Here is a 19070-nt window from a genome sequence, read left to right on the forward strand (position 1 = left end):
TATTCACTTTCTCCACACCAGTCATGACTTTATACACCTCTATCCTATCCCTTCGGAGTCGTCTCTTTTCCAAGATGAAAAGTCCCAGTCTTTTAAATCTCTCCTCATACAGAAGCTGTTCCATACCCCTAGTAATTTTTGTTGTCCTCCTCTGCCCCTTTTCCAATTCTAATATATCTTTTTTCAGAAGGAGCGACCAGATCTGCACACAGTATTCAAGATGTGGGCGTACCATGGATTTATATATTGAGGCATTATGACATTTTCTGTCTTATTATCAATCCCTTTCCTAATGGTTCCTCACTTTTGGTTCGCTTTTTTGATTGCCACTGCATAGTGAGTAGATATTTTCAGAGAACTATCCACAATGACCCGAAGATCTCTTTCTTGAGTGGTAATAGCTAATTTAGACCCCATCATTTTGTATATACATAGGACTAATGTCAAAGCATGGGAGGTGATTTTATCGTTCATCTATTTCAAATCCATCCTTTTAAAACCTTTTCTCAATTCCAAAAGCTACCATTTTCATTTAGACAAGATTTATCCCTTTTTTCAAGCTAGTAAACTAAGTGAAAGTGGATTTTACACCAAAAGCAGACATTACATTAACACACTTGAAAGCATATCAGTTTTCTATAAACCATCATGCAAACTACAGAGCACTCAGAAAAGGTGGTAGCATAATAGATTCATAAAAGCAAAACAAAGTACTCACAGCTATAGTTGATCCATTTTTGCCAACACCACCTGTGAAGATCACACCAAAATAGTTTGTGCAGGAGAATATGGTTCCTGCAACAGTACAAAGAGCTGGGAATATTTTCATTTGAATATTCAGCACTGGAATCTTGACAATAGAGAAATAAAAAGATTAAAATATGTACAATTAATCTAAAATCGTGTTTACCTATTTCAAGTAAACTCAAACACTCCACTTTTCTAACTCCACTTGGGTTTTCCTCTCTCCCCCCAAAATTAGTCAATATTGGTTTAAATTTCTACGAACGAAATTTGGGAGGAATTTTTCTCACCCGCCATATCAGCAAAATTCCCTGATTCATTTGCTTTTATATTTAATTACCAGAGAAGAGCAGTCATGGAGCAGAATCCCTTTCTCCTAATATTATCCTTCACAATGCTGGACACTTATCAACCAACCTCTAAAACCTGAGCTGGGGTTCCTCAGCACGGAGAGAACAGAGGCCTAGCACAGGTGAAAGGATAGACCCCACACTTAGTATCCCAGCCCTGAGTGCAGGGTGAAGCCAGATATCAGTGGGGATTAGATGTGAAGACCCATAAACTGGACCACACCCCAGAGGACAGACAAGGTGTAATGAGAGGAGGCATGATAGGGAACAGCAGAGAGGCAACCAGCCGCTAAGGTTACTTTTCAAAGTAAGACGGGAGTGGGTGGCTGGGCTGGTAGCAAGGGAGTGAGAAATGAGGGCAAGATGGGCTGGGAAGGAAGACTAATAATCCTCTCTCATCTTTTCGACATAGTGCCTTGGGCGGAGAAGTAATTATAAGAAGAGAGGGAACCACCCAGCAACAAGAGTCCAACCTTATCTATCCAACTATTAAAGAACAACTTGAACCCTCCAGTAACAAGCATCTACGCTCATACCTTTTCCAAAATGAGTAAACATGCGCCGTAGTGAACATCCCCATATGTCTATTTCATATGGGACCCTAAATGGGTTCAAGTTGTTTTTATTTTAGTATTTTGAATTGCATGCCCAGTCTGGTTTTCAGGCTTTTCTAATAGATAATTCTTAGCACTTACATCATGCTTTACAACTTCAAAGCACTGTGCAAACAACAATCCGACCATAAACACCCCCATCTTTGATACTTTATTATCCCCATTTTAGAGAGAGACAGAAAGTGACTCAGCCAAGTTCACTTTGAATGAGTGGCTGGAACTGGGATTAGAATTCAGTGGGTTCAAGCAGATTTTTTGTTGAATTACAAGGTGCAGTTACAGGTTTCAGAGTAGCAGCTGTGTTAGTCTGTATCCACAAAAAGAAAAGGAGGACTTGTGGCACCTTAGAGACTAACAAATTTATTTGAGCACAAGCTTTCGGGAGCTACAGCTCACTTCATCGGATGCATGTAGTGGAAAAAGGTGCAGTTAGAGACTAATCTGGCTCTGTAGTTCTATCCATGTGTTGCCCATATGGAGCCTACAACCAATACCAAGCGGAGGAGGAGGAGTAACAGCACCTCACCTGATTGTTGCTCTGCACTCTGGAGTTCCCCTTGCGCAGGAAGTTCTAATTATGCTCTTTTGAACAATCTCAGGTACCCCTCCTACCCAGCCTGCTTACTCTGCACTTTTGCTCAAAGACAGGATTCAGACAGTGAAACCGCAACGGAGTGAAGAGAGCTAGCTGAACTGAACAATTCAGTAACAAACACACCATTACTCTCAGAGCTGCTCCAGAGCTTGTACCGCTCTTACTAAACAGTCCGGCTGTGCTGCCATCTGTTTTGACAATGATGCTTTCTCCAGTGGTCAGTGGAAGTATTTGAGAATGGGGTGATGGGGTTGCGCTTCTTTGTATATGTGAGGAGAGAAGAGCAAGAGTAGCATTCTGCCCATGGTGGAATCTGTACAGAGGAGGTTTCAGGATGCCACAGAGAAAGGAGTTGCAACAGTCAAGAGATCTTGTACGCTGGCAAAAGAACAGGATTTATAATTCACCACTAGGGCAGCTCCAGGAACAATGTACAATACGGACAGTGGAAACTGTAACGTGGACAGGGCTCAGAGTAGGGTGAGACCACATCATGATAAAAATGTTTGATTCCACCTGAGCCATATCTATATTATGGCTCCCACCACTGCTATCACTGATGGAGCTGCACCAAGTGATTAATTACAAGGTCCTATTTTTGCCCAGCGTAAACAGACCCTACGTGATAGGAGATGAAGGCAAGGACAAAGACTTCCACAGTGGTGGAATGAAGGAAGTTAATGTTGCAAAGCCGTGACAAAACCGATTTGCAGCTAAAGTAAATGTGGGAAGAGTCCCGAGTCAAAGATTATGCAAAGGTTAAGAACGGCGGAGACAAATGGATGGCGTGAGTCAAAGAGATAGAGTTCTGCTGGAGGATGATCCTCATACTTTATTAACACTTCTGTCTTTAGAGTGTTTAGCTAACGGAGGCTGAGATAAAGCCACAGGTTTACTTATTCTTTGGTATTCTACATAGAATTGTAGCCCATACTATAGTTTTGCCCTTTACACACAGCTTGATCTTGCCAGGTGTTGACCACTGACTTCAGTGGGAGTTAAAGGTGTGCAACACTTAGTAGGACTGAATGTATAGTGCTGAAAAGAGTCCCAGGTCAGATCTTCTTCAGATAAAGGATGCTTCTCTATTAAATCCTTTGAAGTTGATCAAGACTGGTTATGCCGCTGCAACAGCAGGATACCCAACTTCAAAAATAGAGTGCAGTCTGCTTAAAAGTAATGGTGTTTCAAGTTCTGCCACAGAGAAGTAAGCATGTCAATAAAAATAAATGTCACAATGGGTAAGTGCTCTAATCTGTTCTTGGGCAACCAGTGTTCAGATCCAGATTCCTTCGTAAGGGAAAATGAGTTTGGGACACTTATTCACACTCACAAGATGGAGGAATTTTGGAATGCAGTGACTCTGAAAGGGACTTTGGGGTTATAGTGGAAACCAACTATATTCAACTCATAGTTGAATCTGGGAGGCAGTGACCATTCAACTCATGGTCACAGCCTCCCAGATTCCCATCCACTTTTGCTTCCCCCACTAATTCTACCCGGTTTGTGAATTACATGCTGCATTCCAAAAATTCCCCCTGTAATTTCAATTTGATAAAGTATTCTTCTCTTTCTGACCTAAAATTGTTAGATATTATTGATATCTATGTCAAACAGTTCACCCAGAGGTGCAGGTTTTCATTGGTAGACAAAGTAATTTTCTATTGGTAAAAGTAAGTCTGTAAAATCATTTTGGACCATTCTACATGAATGATGGTACAGCATGCAAAAGAATGACTGTTTTTCATGTGGTGCTGGTAAAACCAGAATGCATTGCCATTTCTTAGATATGAAATTCATTCAAGTTCTTCAAGACCATAAATCTTTTAACCTTATGGGAAAATGAGATCTCTCTCTCCCAAAAGAAACTGATACTGTTCTAAATATAGTGCTCTTCCAGATGTATACCAGATTAGAAACAAGACAAGAAGCAGAATAATCAGAAATATACATTAAACTTAATATACAATATGAGCAAAATTACCATTGATTGCCAAAAAGGTGGTCCTCCAATCACCGCCAGTAAATGCATGATTATTATGAAGATTTGCACTTCAGTCACATCAATTCTGATTAGGTACAAAAAAAGCCAAAAAAGCAGAATTATTTGAAGCAATTTCAAGTTAATTATTTGCAAACTCAGCAGGTCTCCTCTATCATGCACAACAGAAAGGACTCACAATACTGGGGGAAAATTGAGAAGGCATCAATAATTTATTACGCAAATATATTTTTGAGCTTTAAGTAAAATCTATTTGATTAATTTCACTGCTTAATAAAAACCCATCTTGTCAAAAGGAATAGTTGGAACTCATTTACTTATTTAAATTGTATTTATTTCTGCAACTAGTTATGGTCAAAGGTTTAACCTTGCCCATCAAATAAATAAATAAAAATAAAGATGTGTGTGTTAATTGCGGGGGAGGGGAGGGGGGAGGCAGAATCCCCCTTTATACTCCTTCCTCTACCATCTTGTAAAATTATATTGTTCTGAACAATATATAACTTGCAGCTAAAATATACAAGCAACATAAAACCCCATGGAGCTTGTGCAAATGTAAACTGTAAACTGTATTGCTAAAGACTACAGCTCAATATGCAGCAAGAATAGGAAACCCTTTCTCGTTCTCAGTGTGGCAACTGTCCTCAGAGGAGATGCAGGAAGGAGAGCCTTATAGAAAAGGCTGCACTGAAGGAAGTTAAGAATTTGCTGTAAGGATCCTGCGTAAGTCTCACTGCTAGCAAGAGAGAAAAAACAGGGGCACAGAAATCAATGCCAGAAAATGAAATTACAGAAAAAGAACTAGGTCAAAAAATTTAGAAAGGAAATGGGGTCTTCTATGGTATATAACATGAATAAGTTTATGAGGTTTCTAAGGGAATACTGTAACTTTCATGGCATACAACATGAATTAGTACATGCTGTCTCATAAGGGAAGACTGTGCCATCAGACTACAGAGATCTGCCCAAATATTTACAATGTATCTTAGTTTGAATTGTAAAATGCCTCAAAAAGGACTCCAAGATCAGCCAATGCACAGGTGCCACTTACATTATCAATGACAGTTGTATGTGTACCAGAGAAGAGCGGACTCCATATTTTTAAACTAGCTACTGAAAATACAAAATCTGTATCTGTGGACTTCAATATATTGAATATTAGACTCCTGTGTACCACTCCCCCTACTCCCTATAGAATCTGACCTAGTTCTGCAGTAGATCCTCTTATTTGAAACAACTCCCTCCCAACCCAACCAAAATTTCTTTATCTTAGAAACAAAATGATATGAATAAGAGGTTCTTTAGTTAGGATGTGACTAGACAGTTATTTTTGATACATACATGTTTAATGACAAATGGAATGAATCAGGATGAAAAGAATCTGAACAGCTGACCTGGTGTGCGGTGTTTTCAATAAGGGGGAATTAGATTCAGAAGCAGACTCAGGAGATTAAGCAGGTGGCAAAGCTGATCCACTCAGTCTTGGATGGAGTTGGGTGCACATCATACAGCTTTTTTTGCTTGATATATGAAGTAGCCTTTTGGAAGGGGAAGGGCCAGAAGTATAGAATTACAAAATAAAAATGGAGGGGAACTAAGTGCAACGTCACCTACACAATACAAGGTTGTTAAGTAAACAGTGTATTTAATACAGCGAACAAGCAATCTCCTCTAATCCTCACCACAAATGCCAAAAAGGCATTCAATAGGCTCTCATGTTGTCCTATTTTAAAATTTAGAAATACACAGAACTGCTAAAACATATAAGACTAGGCTCATACTTAGACCTTCCCTGATAATATGGGAAAGCGATAGGGTGAATTTACTTACCAGTAGTTGTGTATTTAATGTAGTCATCTCTCACCTTATGATATAAAACCCCTAACTCTGAGCTGTTGGTTCCAGCTACCAGGAAGCAGAATGCAAAAACACTAATGTCTCTACAGTATAGGTCCATTTCTTTCCCAACAGTCAAGAGACTTCCCGAACAACTTCCTAGGATGTGAAGTGAAGCTGGCAGAAAGGAAGACGAGAAGACTCCAACAAGTATAATTCCCTTTACTCTGTAATAGGTCTTTCCATTACATCTATTATGCCAGTGTGAGAGTAGTAACCATGTGGGTCATCTTATAGGCTGACTTCAACATGATTACTCCTATTGGGCAATCAGAGGCAGTTTGCAGAAAGAGATTGTCAACCTCTTTTGCTAATCAGCTGAAGATCTGAAACCTCAGCCCTCATCCAAACAGATGAAGCATCTAACAGGTTTTAGAAAAATCTTGCACAGCTGCAAACATTTGGGCTGTGCAAGAACAGTGAGCTGCCGCATGCCTGAACATATTTCTATATTAACTGCCCAAGCCAAGAAAATGCTTAGGAGCGGCTTCCTCTCAATCAAGATGCTCATTTGACTAGATGAATGGGAAGGATTTGGAAATCATCATCTCCTGGGCGTGTTTCTAGTGGGGTTTTGCAGGGATCTGTTGTTGGTCTAATGCTATTCAATATCTTTATCAATGATCTGAAAGAAAGTATAAAATCACAGTTGATAAAGTTGCAGATGAAACAAAAATTAATGGAGTGGTAAATAATTCTAAGGACAGGTTCAGTTCTAGACAGCGATATAGACTGCCTGGTAAACTGGGATCATCTGAACTATTTTAATACCGCCAAATGCAAGGTCATACATCTAGAAACAAAGAATGTAGATCACACTCACAAGATGGAGGAATTTTGGAATGCAGTGACTCTGAAAGGGACTTTGGGGTTATAGTGGAAACCAACTAAATATAATCTCTCAATTCAATGTAGTGGCTAAGAGAGCTAACTCAATCCTCAGCTACATAAGCAGGCAAATTTAGAGTAGGAGTAGGAGGCGACATTCGTGAGACCACTACTGAAATACTATGTCCAGTTTTGGTGTCCACCCTTCAAAAAGAAAGTTGAAAATCTGGAAAGTGTTCAAAGAAGAGCTACAAGAATGATTCAAGGTCCGGAAAACCTGCCTTATAGCAAGAGACTTAAGAAGCGCAATCTATGTAATTTATCAAAAAGAAAGTTAAGAAGTGACTTGACTAGTATCATAAATTCCTACATGGAGAGGAGATTTTTCTGATAGTAGGTGGCTCATTAATCTAGAAGACAAAGTTATATGGAGTGTGTGTGTGTGTGGGGGGGGTGCAGGAGTTCCCGTTTGGTGCTCAGGGTGGGGGTGGGAATGTGGGGGGTTCAAGAGTCAGGGCATGGCAGGCATGGGGGTGTGTGAGGAGGGTGCAGCAGGCTGGGGGGTGCAGGGGTCAGGGCAGAGGGCTGGGTGTGTGTGTGTGGGGGGGTGCAGGGGTCAGGGCAGAGGGCTGGGTGTGTGGGCTAGGGTCATGGGGGTGCTGGAGGGGATATGCCCTGATTCTACCCCCCTTTCCCAAGACCCCGTGCCCACCTCTTCTGTGCCTCCTCCCTGGAGCAGTGAGCGAGCTGCAGCTCAGCTTCTCCCCCTCCCTCGAAAGGGCCATCAGCTGATGGGCAGCAGGGAGGGAGAGGAGGAGGGGCAGAAACCCAGCACGCTGGGGGAAGAGGCGGGGGGAGCTTCTCTGCCCTGCAGCAATTGTGGGCAGGACCAAGCTTCTTCACCCTACCCCTGCGGGGGGCAGGGCGGAGAAGAGCGGGCCGGGGCAGACAGGATTTTTAATGGCACACTGCTGCCTGCCAGGGTCCCGGCCTGGGTTCAGCAGCAGGCTGAGCAAGGCCAGTGGCTGGGACCCGGCAGGCAGCAGCGTGCCATTAAAAATATCGGCTCACGTGCCGTCTTTGGCATGCGTGCCATAGGTTGCCGACCCCTGTTCTAAAAGATATGCTCTAGTTCAATCAGAAACTATAGGGTTAATACAGGAATTATTGCATGAAATTCTAAGGCCTGTTACGCAGAAAGTGAGACTACATGACCATAATGGTCCCTTCTGACCTCAAAAACATATGAACATAGGGATCTACCTAACAAACATTCATGAAGCTAGGACAACATAGGAGAACAACACTTGGGAAATGGGAACAGAAGGTGGGTGATGGGAAGAAGAAACACTGTATTCCTTCATTCATCTAGCTGGAGGACAAATTCAGAATGCTTGAATATGGGATCTCCTTCCAAAAGTACCTGAGCACTAATGAGATGAGCAGGAGTCAATCTATTTCACACAGCAGGGGAGTAGAGGCATGAATGGGAAGAAGTGAAGGCTCTTGAATTCTTATACAACCTTAAGTGAGTCATTACCAGTGTTTATTATAATTCTGAAGTAGCTGAATTGCTAAACTGCTTTTTAAAGTTTGTCCTTAAGAAAAATAAAGAAACAATGATTGGTTAATTAGGAAATACCATAATGAAGACCTTGTAAATTTAGGTGTTGATAAAAAGTAGATAAAGGATTACTAGGAAAACTTGAACATATGTCAGCTGCCCAGATAGTGTTATATTGATCCTATCGGGTTAAAGAGTAATCAAAGTTTGTAAAGCACTTTCAAGATAAAAAGTTCCAATTATTATTAAGGAGCAATAAACTTCCTTGAACCACAGAATTATTTTTGAAAATCTGGGAGAAATGGGCATATAACCAGTAGACTGGAGCAAGAAAAACATGGAGGGGACAGAAGCCTGATTGACCAGTTTAAATCTAGTTTGATTAAAGCACTAAAAAGCTGTACTGTTAAGAACAATACTGCACTGGCCTCTGGGGAAGATGGACTATATTCATGATTCTTAAGCTGTTTTTACAAACACTTCACTGGGAGTTACCAATATTTCTATAAAAAGAAAAGGAGTATTTGTGGCACTTAGAGACTAACCAATTTATTTGAGCATAAATTGGTTAGTCTTTAAGGTGCCACAAGTACTCCTTTTCTTTTTGTGAATACAGACTAACATGGCTGTTTCTCTGAAACCTGTCAATATTTCTATGCAATATAAGCTTTAATTTTAAATATATATATTTTTGGCCTGTCTTCCAAATGTAAGCTGTTTTTTAGTAATTAGATTAATGAACTATAAATTACATTGGGTAATATGCAATTCATGGCATTTTTAGTAAGGAATATTTAGAAGTATAATTTATATTTTTAATTCAAAGAAACAGAAGTTTATATGCACCAAACATAAATGTCATAAAAAGCACAAACAAACAAACATTAAAAACACATCACATTTATTGCGTTACAACCTATGGAGATTTTTTGGCTTAAATGCACAAACACCACAAAGATGAGGAGGGAAGAGAAAAAAGATGTGGGATTTGGAAGTTCAGGTCACAAGTGAAAAGAAAACCTTTGGACCCAGAAGGCCTTTTCTACCTCCACCTTATATAAAAATCAGACTAATCAGTCAGACAGACAGATGATCTGCTCTAGTCCAGAGGGTCTGACCCTAGGGATGGGAACCACAGAGCAGGAGAGGTAGGCCTAGCAGAAAAAAGGAGGCCCAACACATTTCAGGGTCTGATTCTAGTTTTTCTTTTGCCTTTCTTGTGCTATTTTCTTATTTCGTTAAATGTAACGATAAAAACAAAACAGAAAAAAAGAAAGCCAACAGCACAAATACTAAAGCCAAAGTAAGAGGGCTCAGCAGAAAGCTTCTTGACTGGGATATTTTCAGCACCCCAATCATTTTGGACCACTCTTCCACAAGACTGACAGTTCTTTTGCCTGGTGCTTCCTGATTTAGTGGAGTCATATCAGCTCAGCAGAAATAGTTTTTCACAGGATAAGGAAGAGGAAAAATGCACAAACAGCGGATCCCTGATAAATATGAAATGAAAACAAAAAATTATTTTTTCTTGTGTGATTACCCCAAGACAAGACCCAAAACCACAATGGTTTTCTATAACTGGGCCAGATCCTCATCTTATGTAAATCAGCTTTCCATTAAAAGACAACTTATTCAACTAGTACAGTGTACTTCTTTTCACATAGGCACTCAAATTTTAATTACCCAGAATAAACAGGAGAATCACACTTAAATTTTTAGGCCCCCCGGAAACAAAGGCCAACTATCTACTTGCCATCCTTTAATAATATTTATACTGCAGTAATGCCCAGAGGCCCCAAAGGAGATCAGGCCCGCATCATGCGAGGCAGCGTATAAACACAGACCCTACCTAGAACAGCTTACAATCTAAGAAAGACAAACCATAACAGAATCACAGAATTAGTTAGAGAGGGAAGAGATCCTTTAAATCATCCACTCCACCTCCCTGTCAATGAAGAAGCTACACTTCAGGCCTAGGAAGCCTTCTTTTAATATTGTTGTAATTTAGAAAGGGGAAAAAGGCTAAACAAACTGTTAAATATGAAGCTTGAGAAAAAGTCATTTAAACCATAAGATTGAAAGAAAAATATATTGACTTGTAGCAAATGGACATTGCAAAAGGACAACAGAAAAAAGTAATTCTGCACTAACTTAAGGAGCTTTGCTGTGACTAACTAAACAAAGAGCATCCACCATCATAGCTGCTGAAATTAATTCGTTTTAGTTCTGAACCTCATAAATTCAATGAGTATTTACAATCGCAGCTTAATTACAGCTGAACTATTGAATTAATATAAGTCACCTCCCCTACTTCACCCTTCCAGTAAATAAAGGTGCAGAACTAACTAAAGAATGTTCATCAATAGCTATTCTTAAACCTATTTAAGAATTCTAGTAGCTCCAAAACCACAAACATTTGGGTCTTCCAGTTTCACTACTTGCAAAATACACGAACTCTCCCTGCTGCAACATTTCTATTGTCTAATCTGTTCATCAATATTTGTTTACAGATAAGAACTTTTTCCCAACTGAATACAAAAACTGTGCTCATACAATATCTTCCACCCACAAAGTCAGGAAATCCAAATGGAAGGCTCGCTAACTGTATTTTGTATTACTCTAGGTAGTGTTACTTAAGTGGTCCAGTGTGATTCTGTAGGAAGAGTTTATAAAGTGTCAGATCTATGACAAAGGTTAATAGCATTTTTTTAAAAAGTGTTTTAACTTATTTGTGTATCCCTATATTAAACACACTGAGTCTCAGAAATAAATAAAACACACTAGAAGTAATACTAAATTCCCAGAGAAAAAATACATTATTAAACTGAAAATTGCTAGTAAGGAAAATATTTTAAAAAGAGTATTTCAGTTAAATGAACAAACACTAGAAAGCAAGGAAATTCTGTTACGATAAAAATTTTTTTTCATTGCTCATCCTCTGCCTAAACTCACTAAACTACCATATGCCTATACAATAGGCAACCCAACACTGGCAGTGAGCCAGTACCTGCATGACAGTGTACTGTATTGTATTTACCAAAGCCATGTGCAGGAGCACAGACAATACAACAATTCACTCTTCTCTTACAAAACCATCTCTCTCTTCTCACTCTTCATATATCACCAAATGTTCATACCATCTTCCCTCATGACAGCTGCTTGAAATTTAACTACCATTTACAGAGGAGACGTGGGGGGACGGGGACGTAGGGTCACATGCTTCCCCCCCCTCGGTTTCTGCCAGGATTAATACGCCCTGCCCTGACCCCTGCTGCATACCATCAGAAGCTTCAAATTGTGCCCCCCACTATCAAGTTGCAGGTCATCTCTGACCATTTAAACATTTTATTATCTACAGAAGTCAAATTCCCTACAGCTTCAACCACCTGTATGCATTTGGGTTCCCCTATGTGCGCCTGCCACATAAACAATAGGGAAACATTGCAGCTGCAGACTTCAAGTCTATAAGCAAACTGCCGAAGTACAGGGGGGTTAAGATATCTCCAGCCTCAGGGGCTTGTGGCCAAACTAACAAGGGGTAAAATGATCAAGTGAACAGGGAGAAGAGCAGCCTGTGGAAATGAGGTGGTTTGAACGTTCTTAAAAAAAGTTGAAAATTATAGAAATGCAGAGTTATTTTAAACTTGACTAATTGCCTAGCATGCCACTGTTTGTTAAAAATGTCAATGCTCTTTGAAGTATTTTCCCTCCCAGTTATTGATTCTTACTTGTACATTTAACTAAGTTTTTCTCTCTAGAAAGTTGCTTGGGTGTTTTTTTTTTTAATTTAATCAAGAATAAAACAATAGTCCCCCTTGTCATATTGAAGTATATATTCCATTAAATTAGATTATGCTTGTCTTCATTAGCCTTCTTTGGATTCCTGATTGCTAGATTTGCCCCAAAATTACCTCAAAACTACACTTGCACATTTCATACCTTTCAGCCCAGCTGATTCAAAGCTGGACTATGAACTCTTCACTCCTAGGCCAGTGAACTCCTTAACTTACTTGAACGCAGCTGGTTTTGCTTATAGCATATGGAGTCCCTGTATAGCTTAGAAACTCTCCATGACACGAGTCCATTCATTCATGTGTGTGTGATGGGATTGTGTGTTTCAGAAATGATGCTGAGGACATTGTGTGTATGTTTGGGATGGAAGGCTGGAAAGGCGTCTTTGACCCAGTCCAAGTTCATATTGCGGTTTCTAAACTTCCCCAGAGTTTACATGGAGGTTAGAAGTCCACAGAACTTTGCATAAAGCTAAGGACGTCTTTCAAATCCTTTCAGGGTTTAGGACCTCCAAAACAAATCATTTCCTCAGTTCACCTTTGAACTGAAGACAATTCACCTTCCAAGAGACAAGTGTGAGAATTTTCAGCCTTGAATCATGCTTTAAGTAATGAGAACGGGGGCTTTTACAGAAAATGCCTTCTCTTCAAGTGTAACTATAATGCCTTTACCAGGATGCACTAAAATCTTGATTAAACTTTTCCTTCCTTTGCTTGCTGTACTACCATTTCCTGAGTAATTTTTTTCAATTGTTCATATACTGTCAACAAGAAGGTATTTAAAAGTCGTAACACCTAACCATGCTCAGAGCAGGTCTAATTGACATGTTGCTGAAAATGCCATAGGCAACCAGTAGCCCAACTACAATAATAGCTCCCAACGTTAACACAACTGGAGCTGAAACAGAGTGGGAATTTTTGAAAAAAGTCCCCTATTGTAGAAAGATGTTGTGCCACAAAACTAAATGATAAACACAGAAGTATAATACCAGTTTCCATTTATGTAGCATGCTACAGCACAATAAATTTAAGTGGACCGAAAAACAAAAAACAACCTCTTAGGATAGAAGTTCTAGAATGTTTATGTTGTTTTAATGAAATCTGTTGTGTTTTTAAGTCGAGACAAAAGTTATCCTTGTATTCCTGGAATGTTTCAAGGCAAAGTCCTCTATAGCTATTAGAGAGGATGAGCAGGGATGCAAAAACCACACTCTGAAGTGTCCTTAGCCTCTGTTTGCCAGAACCTGGGAGTGGACAACAGGGAATAGATCACGCAAGGATTGCCTGCTCTGTTCATTCCTTCTGAAGCACCTGGCACTGGCCACTGTTGGAAGACAGGATACCGGGCTAGACAGACCATTGGTCTGACCCAGTGTGGCCGTTCTTATGTTCTCACAAGCCGAAAAGGTAGTGGAAATGCTCTCTCTCTCTCTCTTCAAGCTTCTACTAAAATGAATGATTACAGCACCTACAAAACATTGTTTGGTCAATACTGGCCATTTTAATATGTATTTTAATAAGAAATTTAAAGTTGCTCACTGAAATTTGCCATTTTGCTCCATAAAAATGATACCTTTCATCAAAGATTCATAGATTTTAAGGCCAGAAGACCATGATCATCATGTAGTTGGACATCCTGTATACCACCAGTTAAGGAAACTCACCCAGTAATCTCTCCACCAAGCCCATCACTTCTGTTTGAGTTACAGCAGATCTTTTAGAAAGATATCCACTCTTGTTTAAAGACTTCAAGTGATGGAGAACCACATCCCCAGGTAAGTTATTCTAATGGTTAATTACCTTCACTGTGAAAAATGTGAGCCTTATTTCTAGTCTGAATTTGTCTAGCTTCAGCTTTTTTGTTTCCAGCTCCCAAATTTCTGGGATTGCAAATTTCCTTGCTACTTCCTCCACTTTTTAGAATTAAATAATTATCTCATAAAGTCTAAGACCCTGCCTTTATAAAAGTGTCTTATCTAACAAATAATGCAGCAGTTGAAAAATTTCCCATTATCACACTTTCTGTCAGTAATGATATAGCTGACACCTGCTTCATTAAGTAGCTCCTCTTCCCTTGTTAGCCAGTCTGGAAAATACTCCCTCCTCCACCACACCCTGTTTTTCTAACATTTGTTTTAACACGCACTTATGGGCTATTGCTGTTTGATGTGTTATGTGATGCAAAGTAAATCAAAATTCTTTTCATGGATGTGAAACTCTTGCTTTTCCAGCCTATTACCCATTCTCCCAGCATGTGCACAGACCCATAGCACAAATGTTATGCTCTTGTCCCTTTTTAAACATTGCTTTAATAGTTAGCGATTCCCATTTCCCCTCACTAAATAGGCCAGAGACCCAATGGGGTCGCTGCCTTCCTACTTTCTCTCTTTTTCTTTTCGGGACACACTCAGGAACTCCCTCTTTGCAGTTTTTTTTCCAACGATCACATATCTATTCAGGGGACACCATCATAGGGCCTAATCACATCTGACACAATATCAGAGGCTCGTTCATCTGCACATCTACCGATGTGTTATATGCCATCATGCGCTAGCAATGCCCCTCTGCCATGTACATTGGTCAAACTGGACAGTCTCTATGTAAAAGAATAAGTGGACACAAATCAGATGTCAAGAGTTATAACATTCAAAAACCAGTTGGAGAACACTTCAATCTCTCTGGTCACTCGATTACAGACCTAAAAGTTGCAATACTTCAACAAAAAAACTTCAGACTCCAACGAGAGACTGCTGAATTGGAATTAATTTGCAAACTGGATACAATTAACTTAGGCTTGAATAGAGACTGGGAGTGGATGGGTCATTACACAAAGTAAAACTATTTCCCCATGTTTATCCCCACCCCTCACCGTTCCTCAGACGTTCTTGTCAACTGCTGGAAATGGCCCACCTTGTTTATGACTACAAAAGGTCCTCCCCCCCCTCCGGTAATAGCTCACCTTAAGTGATCACTCTGGTTACAGTGTGTGTGGTCACACCCATTGTTTCATGTTCTCTATGTATATAAATCTCCCCACTGTATTTTCCACTGAATGCATCCGATGAAGTGAGCTGTAGCTCACGAAAGCTTATGCTCAAATAAATTTGTTAGTCTCTAAGATGCCACAAGTACGCCTTTTCTTTTTGCGAATACAGACTAACACGGCTGCTACTCTGAAACCTGTCATTGTTTCATGTAGCACTGAAAATATTTGTAGCCAGTTCATGTTCAACCACAGGCACCTATCTATTCATCTTGGTTTGCACACCATACTTGTCACTCTGTTACTTGAGAGCTTATCTGGAATCTCAGTTGCAGCAAACATGACAATTGAAAAGTCACATAAAATGTGAAGACTGAAATGGCAATAGCTTTGTGCTGATAGCCATTTTAGCTGTAGAGTGCAGTGCATTCTTGAAAGGAAGAAAGAGGAGGAGGATTTCCCATATTTCCCAGGGTACAATGTCTGTGACTCTCCCACTGGCACAACTCCCCCATCTCACAGGCATCCTTGCTTGGGAAAGTGACCACCACCTGCTCTCCTCCCAAACACTGGCTTTCCCATTACCACTGGCTCTCTCGTCACCTCTTCCCAATGCAAAGAATCTTGTCTGCTGGCAGAGCTGTCCCCCTGATTCAGACACTGCTTACCTCTACTCACTTGTCCCATCTTCTAGTTAGTGCCCTAATCACTCCTTCCTGCCAGGTAGACAGCCTTCCTCTCACTACTACTCATACTTGGATTTTGTAAATACTAAAGCAAAAGTTTCCAAGTCAATGAAATACTAGATTGGTCACATCCCTAATCAGCTCTTCATTTTAGATTGGAAAACCCCTCAAAATAGTGCAAAGCTCTGATGTAATGTCCTTCAAGAGCAAAACTAACAAAGAGGGAGGGTTCAAAGAAAGGGGGAAAAAACTGATGCAAGATCTTGAGAGATGAGGGAACTCAATTTGTTTAGTTTTCATAAAATTAAAGAGGAAATTAACTCTATACAGATTGGAAGGGCACAAGTACAGAAGAGGGGAAGGAAGTGTTTGTCTGGATCCTAATGGATAACAAGCTAAAGATGAAAAAGGATACATTTAGATTAAGTATTAAGAAAAGCATTTTGAAAAAAAGGTGAATTAAACAGTGAAACTGCTAATGATGAAGTTCTGGTATAGTCACTAAACTTCTTGAAGGAAAAAAGTGATGCATGACCTTTCCTGAGCTTGAAGCAAGGGTTTGTCCTAGATGGCCAAGATATAACCTTTATAACCTTATCTGGCATGTGATTCTATTAACCACCCAAACAATTCTATTTTCTAGTGGGAAGGCATTTAACAACAAGAACTTTCAACAGGCAGTTCCAACCAAATTAATCCAGCCCCTCGTGTAAAGAGGTGCTTTCACCATTATGGCTATCTTTATATGCAAAGGTGAAGCCAGCACTGGAAGTTTTAAAATAACCAATGGGGGGGCAGGGGGACTTTGTTTAAAAAGAAAGTTATCTGCGGTTTTAAGTAAACAGTGAAACACTCTCAAAACCTCATTTCCAATCAGAGTGGATTTTTTACTGCCCCTTCATACACTACAGATATTTTGTCTTTTAATAAAGCAGCTGTCTGTGAAATATCATTAGAAAGACACTTCTCATTTTCCAAGTTACTCTGTGCATGACAAAGGTGTTAGCTCTACAGGATCTATGCCATTTGTTCATTGGGTAGCATTTATTCTAGCGGTTACCGTATAGTTCCAGAACCAGGGCCCCACCATTCCTGTGAAAAGCTGGAGTACTAGAATACAAAGCAGGGACTCTGTAACATCAAATCTATGTGTGAGGGAAAGAAACATTTCAAAATACTGAGAGCTTCATCGAAGTAGCCCCATTAGAACAGATTTTCAATAACTGCTAAAGAGTATCAAATATGTACTTTTAATCTAGAAAGGTTTCCCCTTTAAAACATTACAATAGTTATAGCTAAGAGTTTTGGAGGTTTAGGGGTGGGAGTTTAGCTTTAATAACCGTGAAAGATGATGGCTTGGAAGCCGCAAAGACTGAACACTACTTAGCACTTATACTTTACATGTTCAAAGCATTGTATGGACTTTACCTAATTAGTCCTTGACTCCCCTCTGAATCAGATGGGCAAATACTATAATCTCCACTTTATGGAAGGGAACACCCAAGACTTATCTATACAAACATTTAGTTTTCAGCATGCTGGGCTGCGAATCTACCCGCACTAATCTGTCCACGTGGACACTGCTGAGGCACATTAACAGTCCATTAATGCACTTTGATCTAGTCCCATTTCAAAGAGGACTAGACCATAGCACATTAATAAAGTGTTAATGTGCATGACCAGAGTCCACATGGACAGTTAGTGCGTGGCAGACTAGTGTGGGGGTAGATTTACACCCCTCTTGCTGCAAACTAAAAGTCTGTGTAGACAAGCCTTAAGAAACAAGGCTAACGTGGCTTGCTCAAAGTCACACAGAAGGTTAGGGACACAATCAGAATTAGAAATCAGGACCACTTGTATCCAACCCCATGCTCTTAATTCAGACAATGCTGAACTTTTATTAAACAGACACATGCAATAGTACTGTAAGTTTTCCACTGAACAAATATGTGGGCAATGGTAGTGCAAGCTTCCTCACAGCAGCCTGGCCAGCATGGCTACATCGTCAGCTAGCTGCCTCCAGTGAGCAGGGAGGTCTGCCTCCATACTCATTCAAGTCCTTTGCTTCTTGCCAGAGATTGCCAACAAGTGTGCCAAATATGAGATGGACACCTGTCCACTGGTAACAAAACTGTTACCAGTGTGGTGATCTTTATTAAATATAAGTTTTATTTCTGTCAGAAAGAGTGGGAAGAGTAAAACTGTGGCCTACTGAAGCAGAGAGATAGCAAGAGGAGCTGAACATATTCCCCACAGAGGCGCACTTAGAGAATACAGTACCTGTAATAAAACTAAAAAGATACTTTTAGGTAAGGCTGAACAATTAAAAATAGAATCACAAAGCCAAAAACTTCAAAAATGAAAAGGTCCAGTAGTAACAGACCCACAATATTTTACATCAGCAGTTCACAAATTGAGATGCATGTAACGGTAGTATGTAAGCTGCAATCAGATAGCATACAAGTTTAAAATTTAAATTAAGTATAGTATCAGAATAAGAATCTACTGTAACTATTGATTGAACTTATGAATACGGTGCACTAGATGCTTTTCAATTTTAGAGGTGGTACACTAGGTTTTAGTGTGAAAACTGCTATTTTATGATGTATGTATGAGAAACAGTAAATATATTGCCACAGTTAAGGAAAATAGGAAGAGAAAATTACATGTTACTCTTGGAACTGACTCTTTGTGATGGTAAGGTTGCATAGAGTCACATTTTTATTCAAATACCATTTAACTGTAACTTTACTTAGAGGGATTCCACTGGACCACTTGCCTAATTAAAGTTAAGCACGTACCTATGCAGTTGCAGTACCAGGGCCTAATTTCTTATACTTTGTGTTTAGTTTTTAAAATAAAGAGATAGCATTTGAAGCTAAGATCTGGTAGTTCTCCTAGCGAGGGCTGGAAGCATCTTGAACCAATACCAGTATAGCTGACTAGCCCTACATGCATGTGCAGTATATGCCTGTACAAAGTTTTCACTGTATATGTTTAATATGCAGTTTTTTTAA

General features: G+C 39.8%; 1 protein-coding gene across 5 annotated transcripts in view; it reads right to left on the reverse strand.

The window, feature by feature from the left end:
- The window catches only part of CEPT1 (choline/ethanolamine phosphotransferase 1), a 41429-nt gene that overhangs the window by 4132 nt on the left and 18227 nt on the right, over window positions 1–19070 (reverse strand). For all 5 annotated transcript variants that reach the window (XM_048826284.2, XM_075121976.1, XM_048826286.2 and 2 more), the window contains exons 5-6: window positions 4288–4372; window positions 719–850 (exon numbers count right to left, since the gene is read on the reverse strand). In XM_048826284.2, coding sequence (XP_048682241.1) covers window positions 719–850; window positions 4288–4372 — 217 coding nt within the window. The remainder of the gene's footprint in view (window positions 1–718; window positions 851–4287; window positions 4373–19070) is intronic.

This window comes from Caretta caretta, chromosome 21, assembly GCF_965140235.1.
Source record: "Caretta caretta isolate rCarCar2 chromosome 21, rCarCar1.hap1, whole genome shotgun sequence".
Classification (NCBI taxonomy): domain Eukaryota; kingdom Metazoa; phylum Chordata; order Testudines; family Cheloniidae; genus Caretta; species Caretta caretta.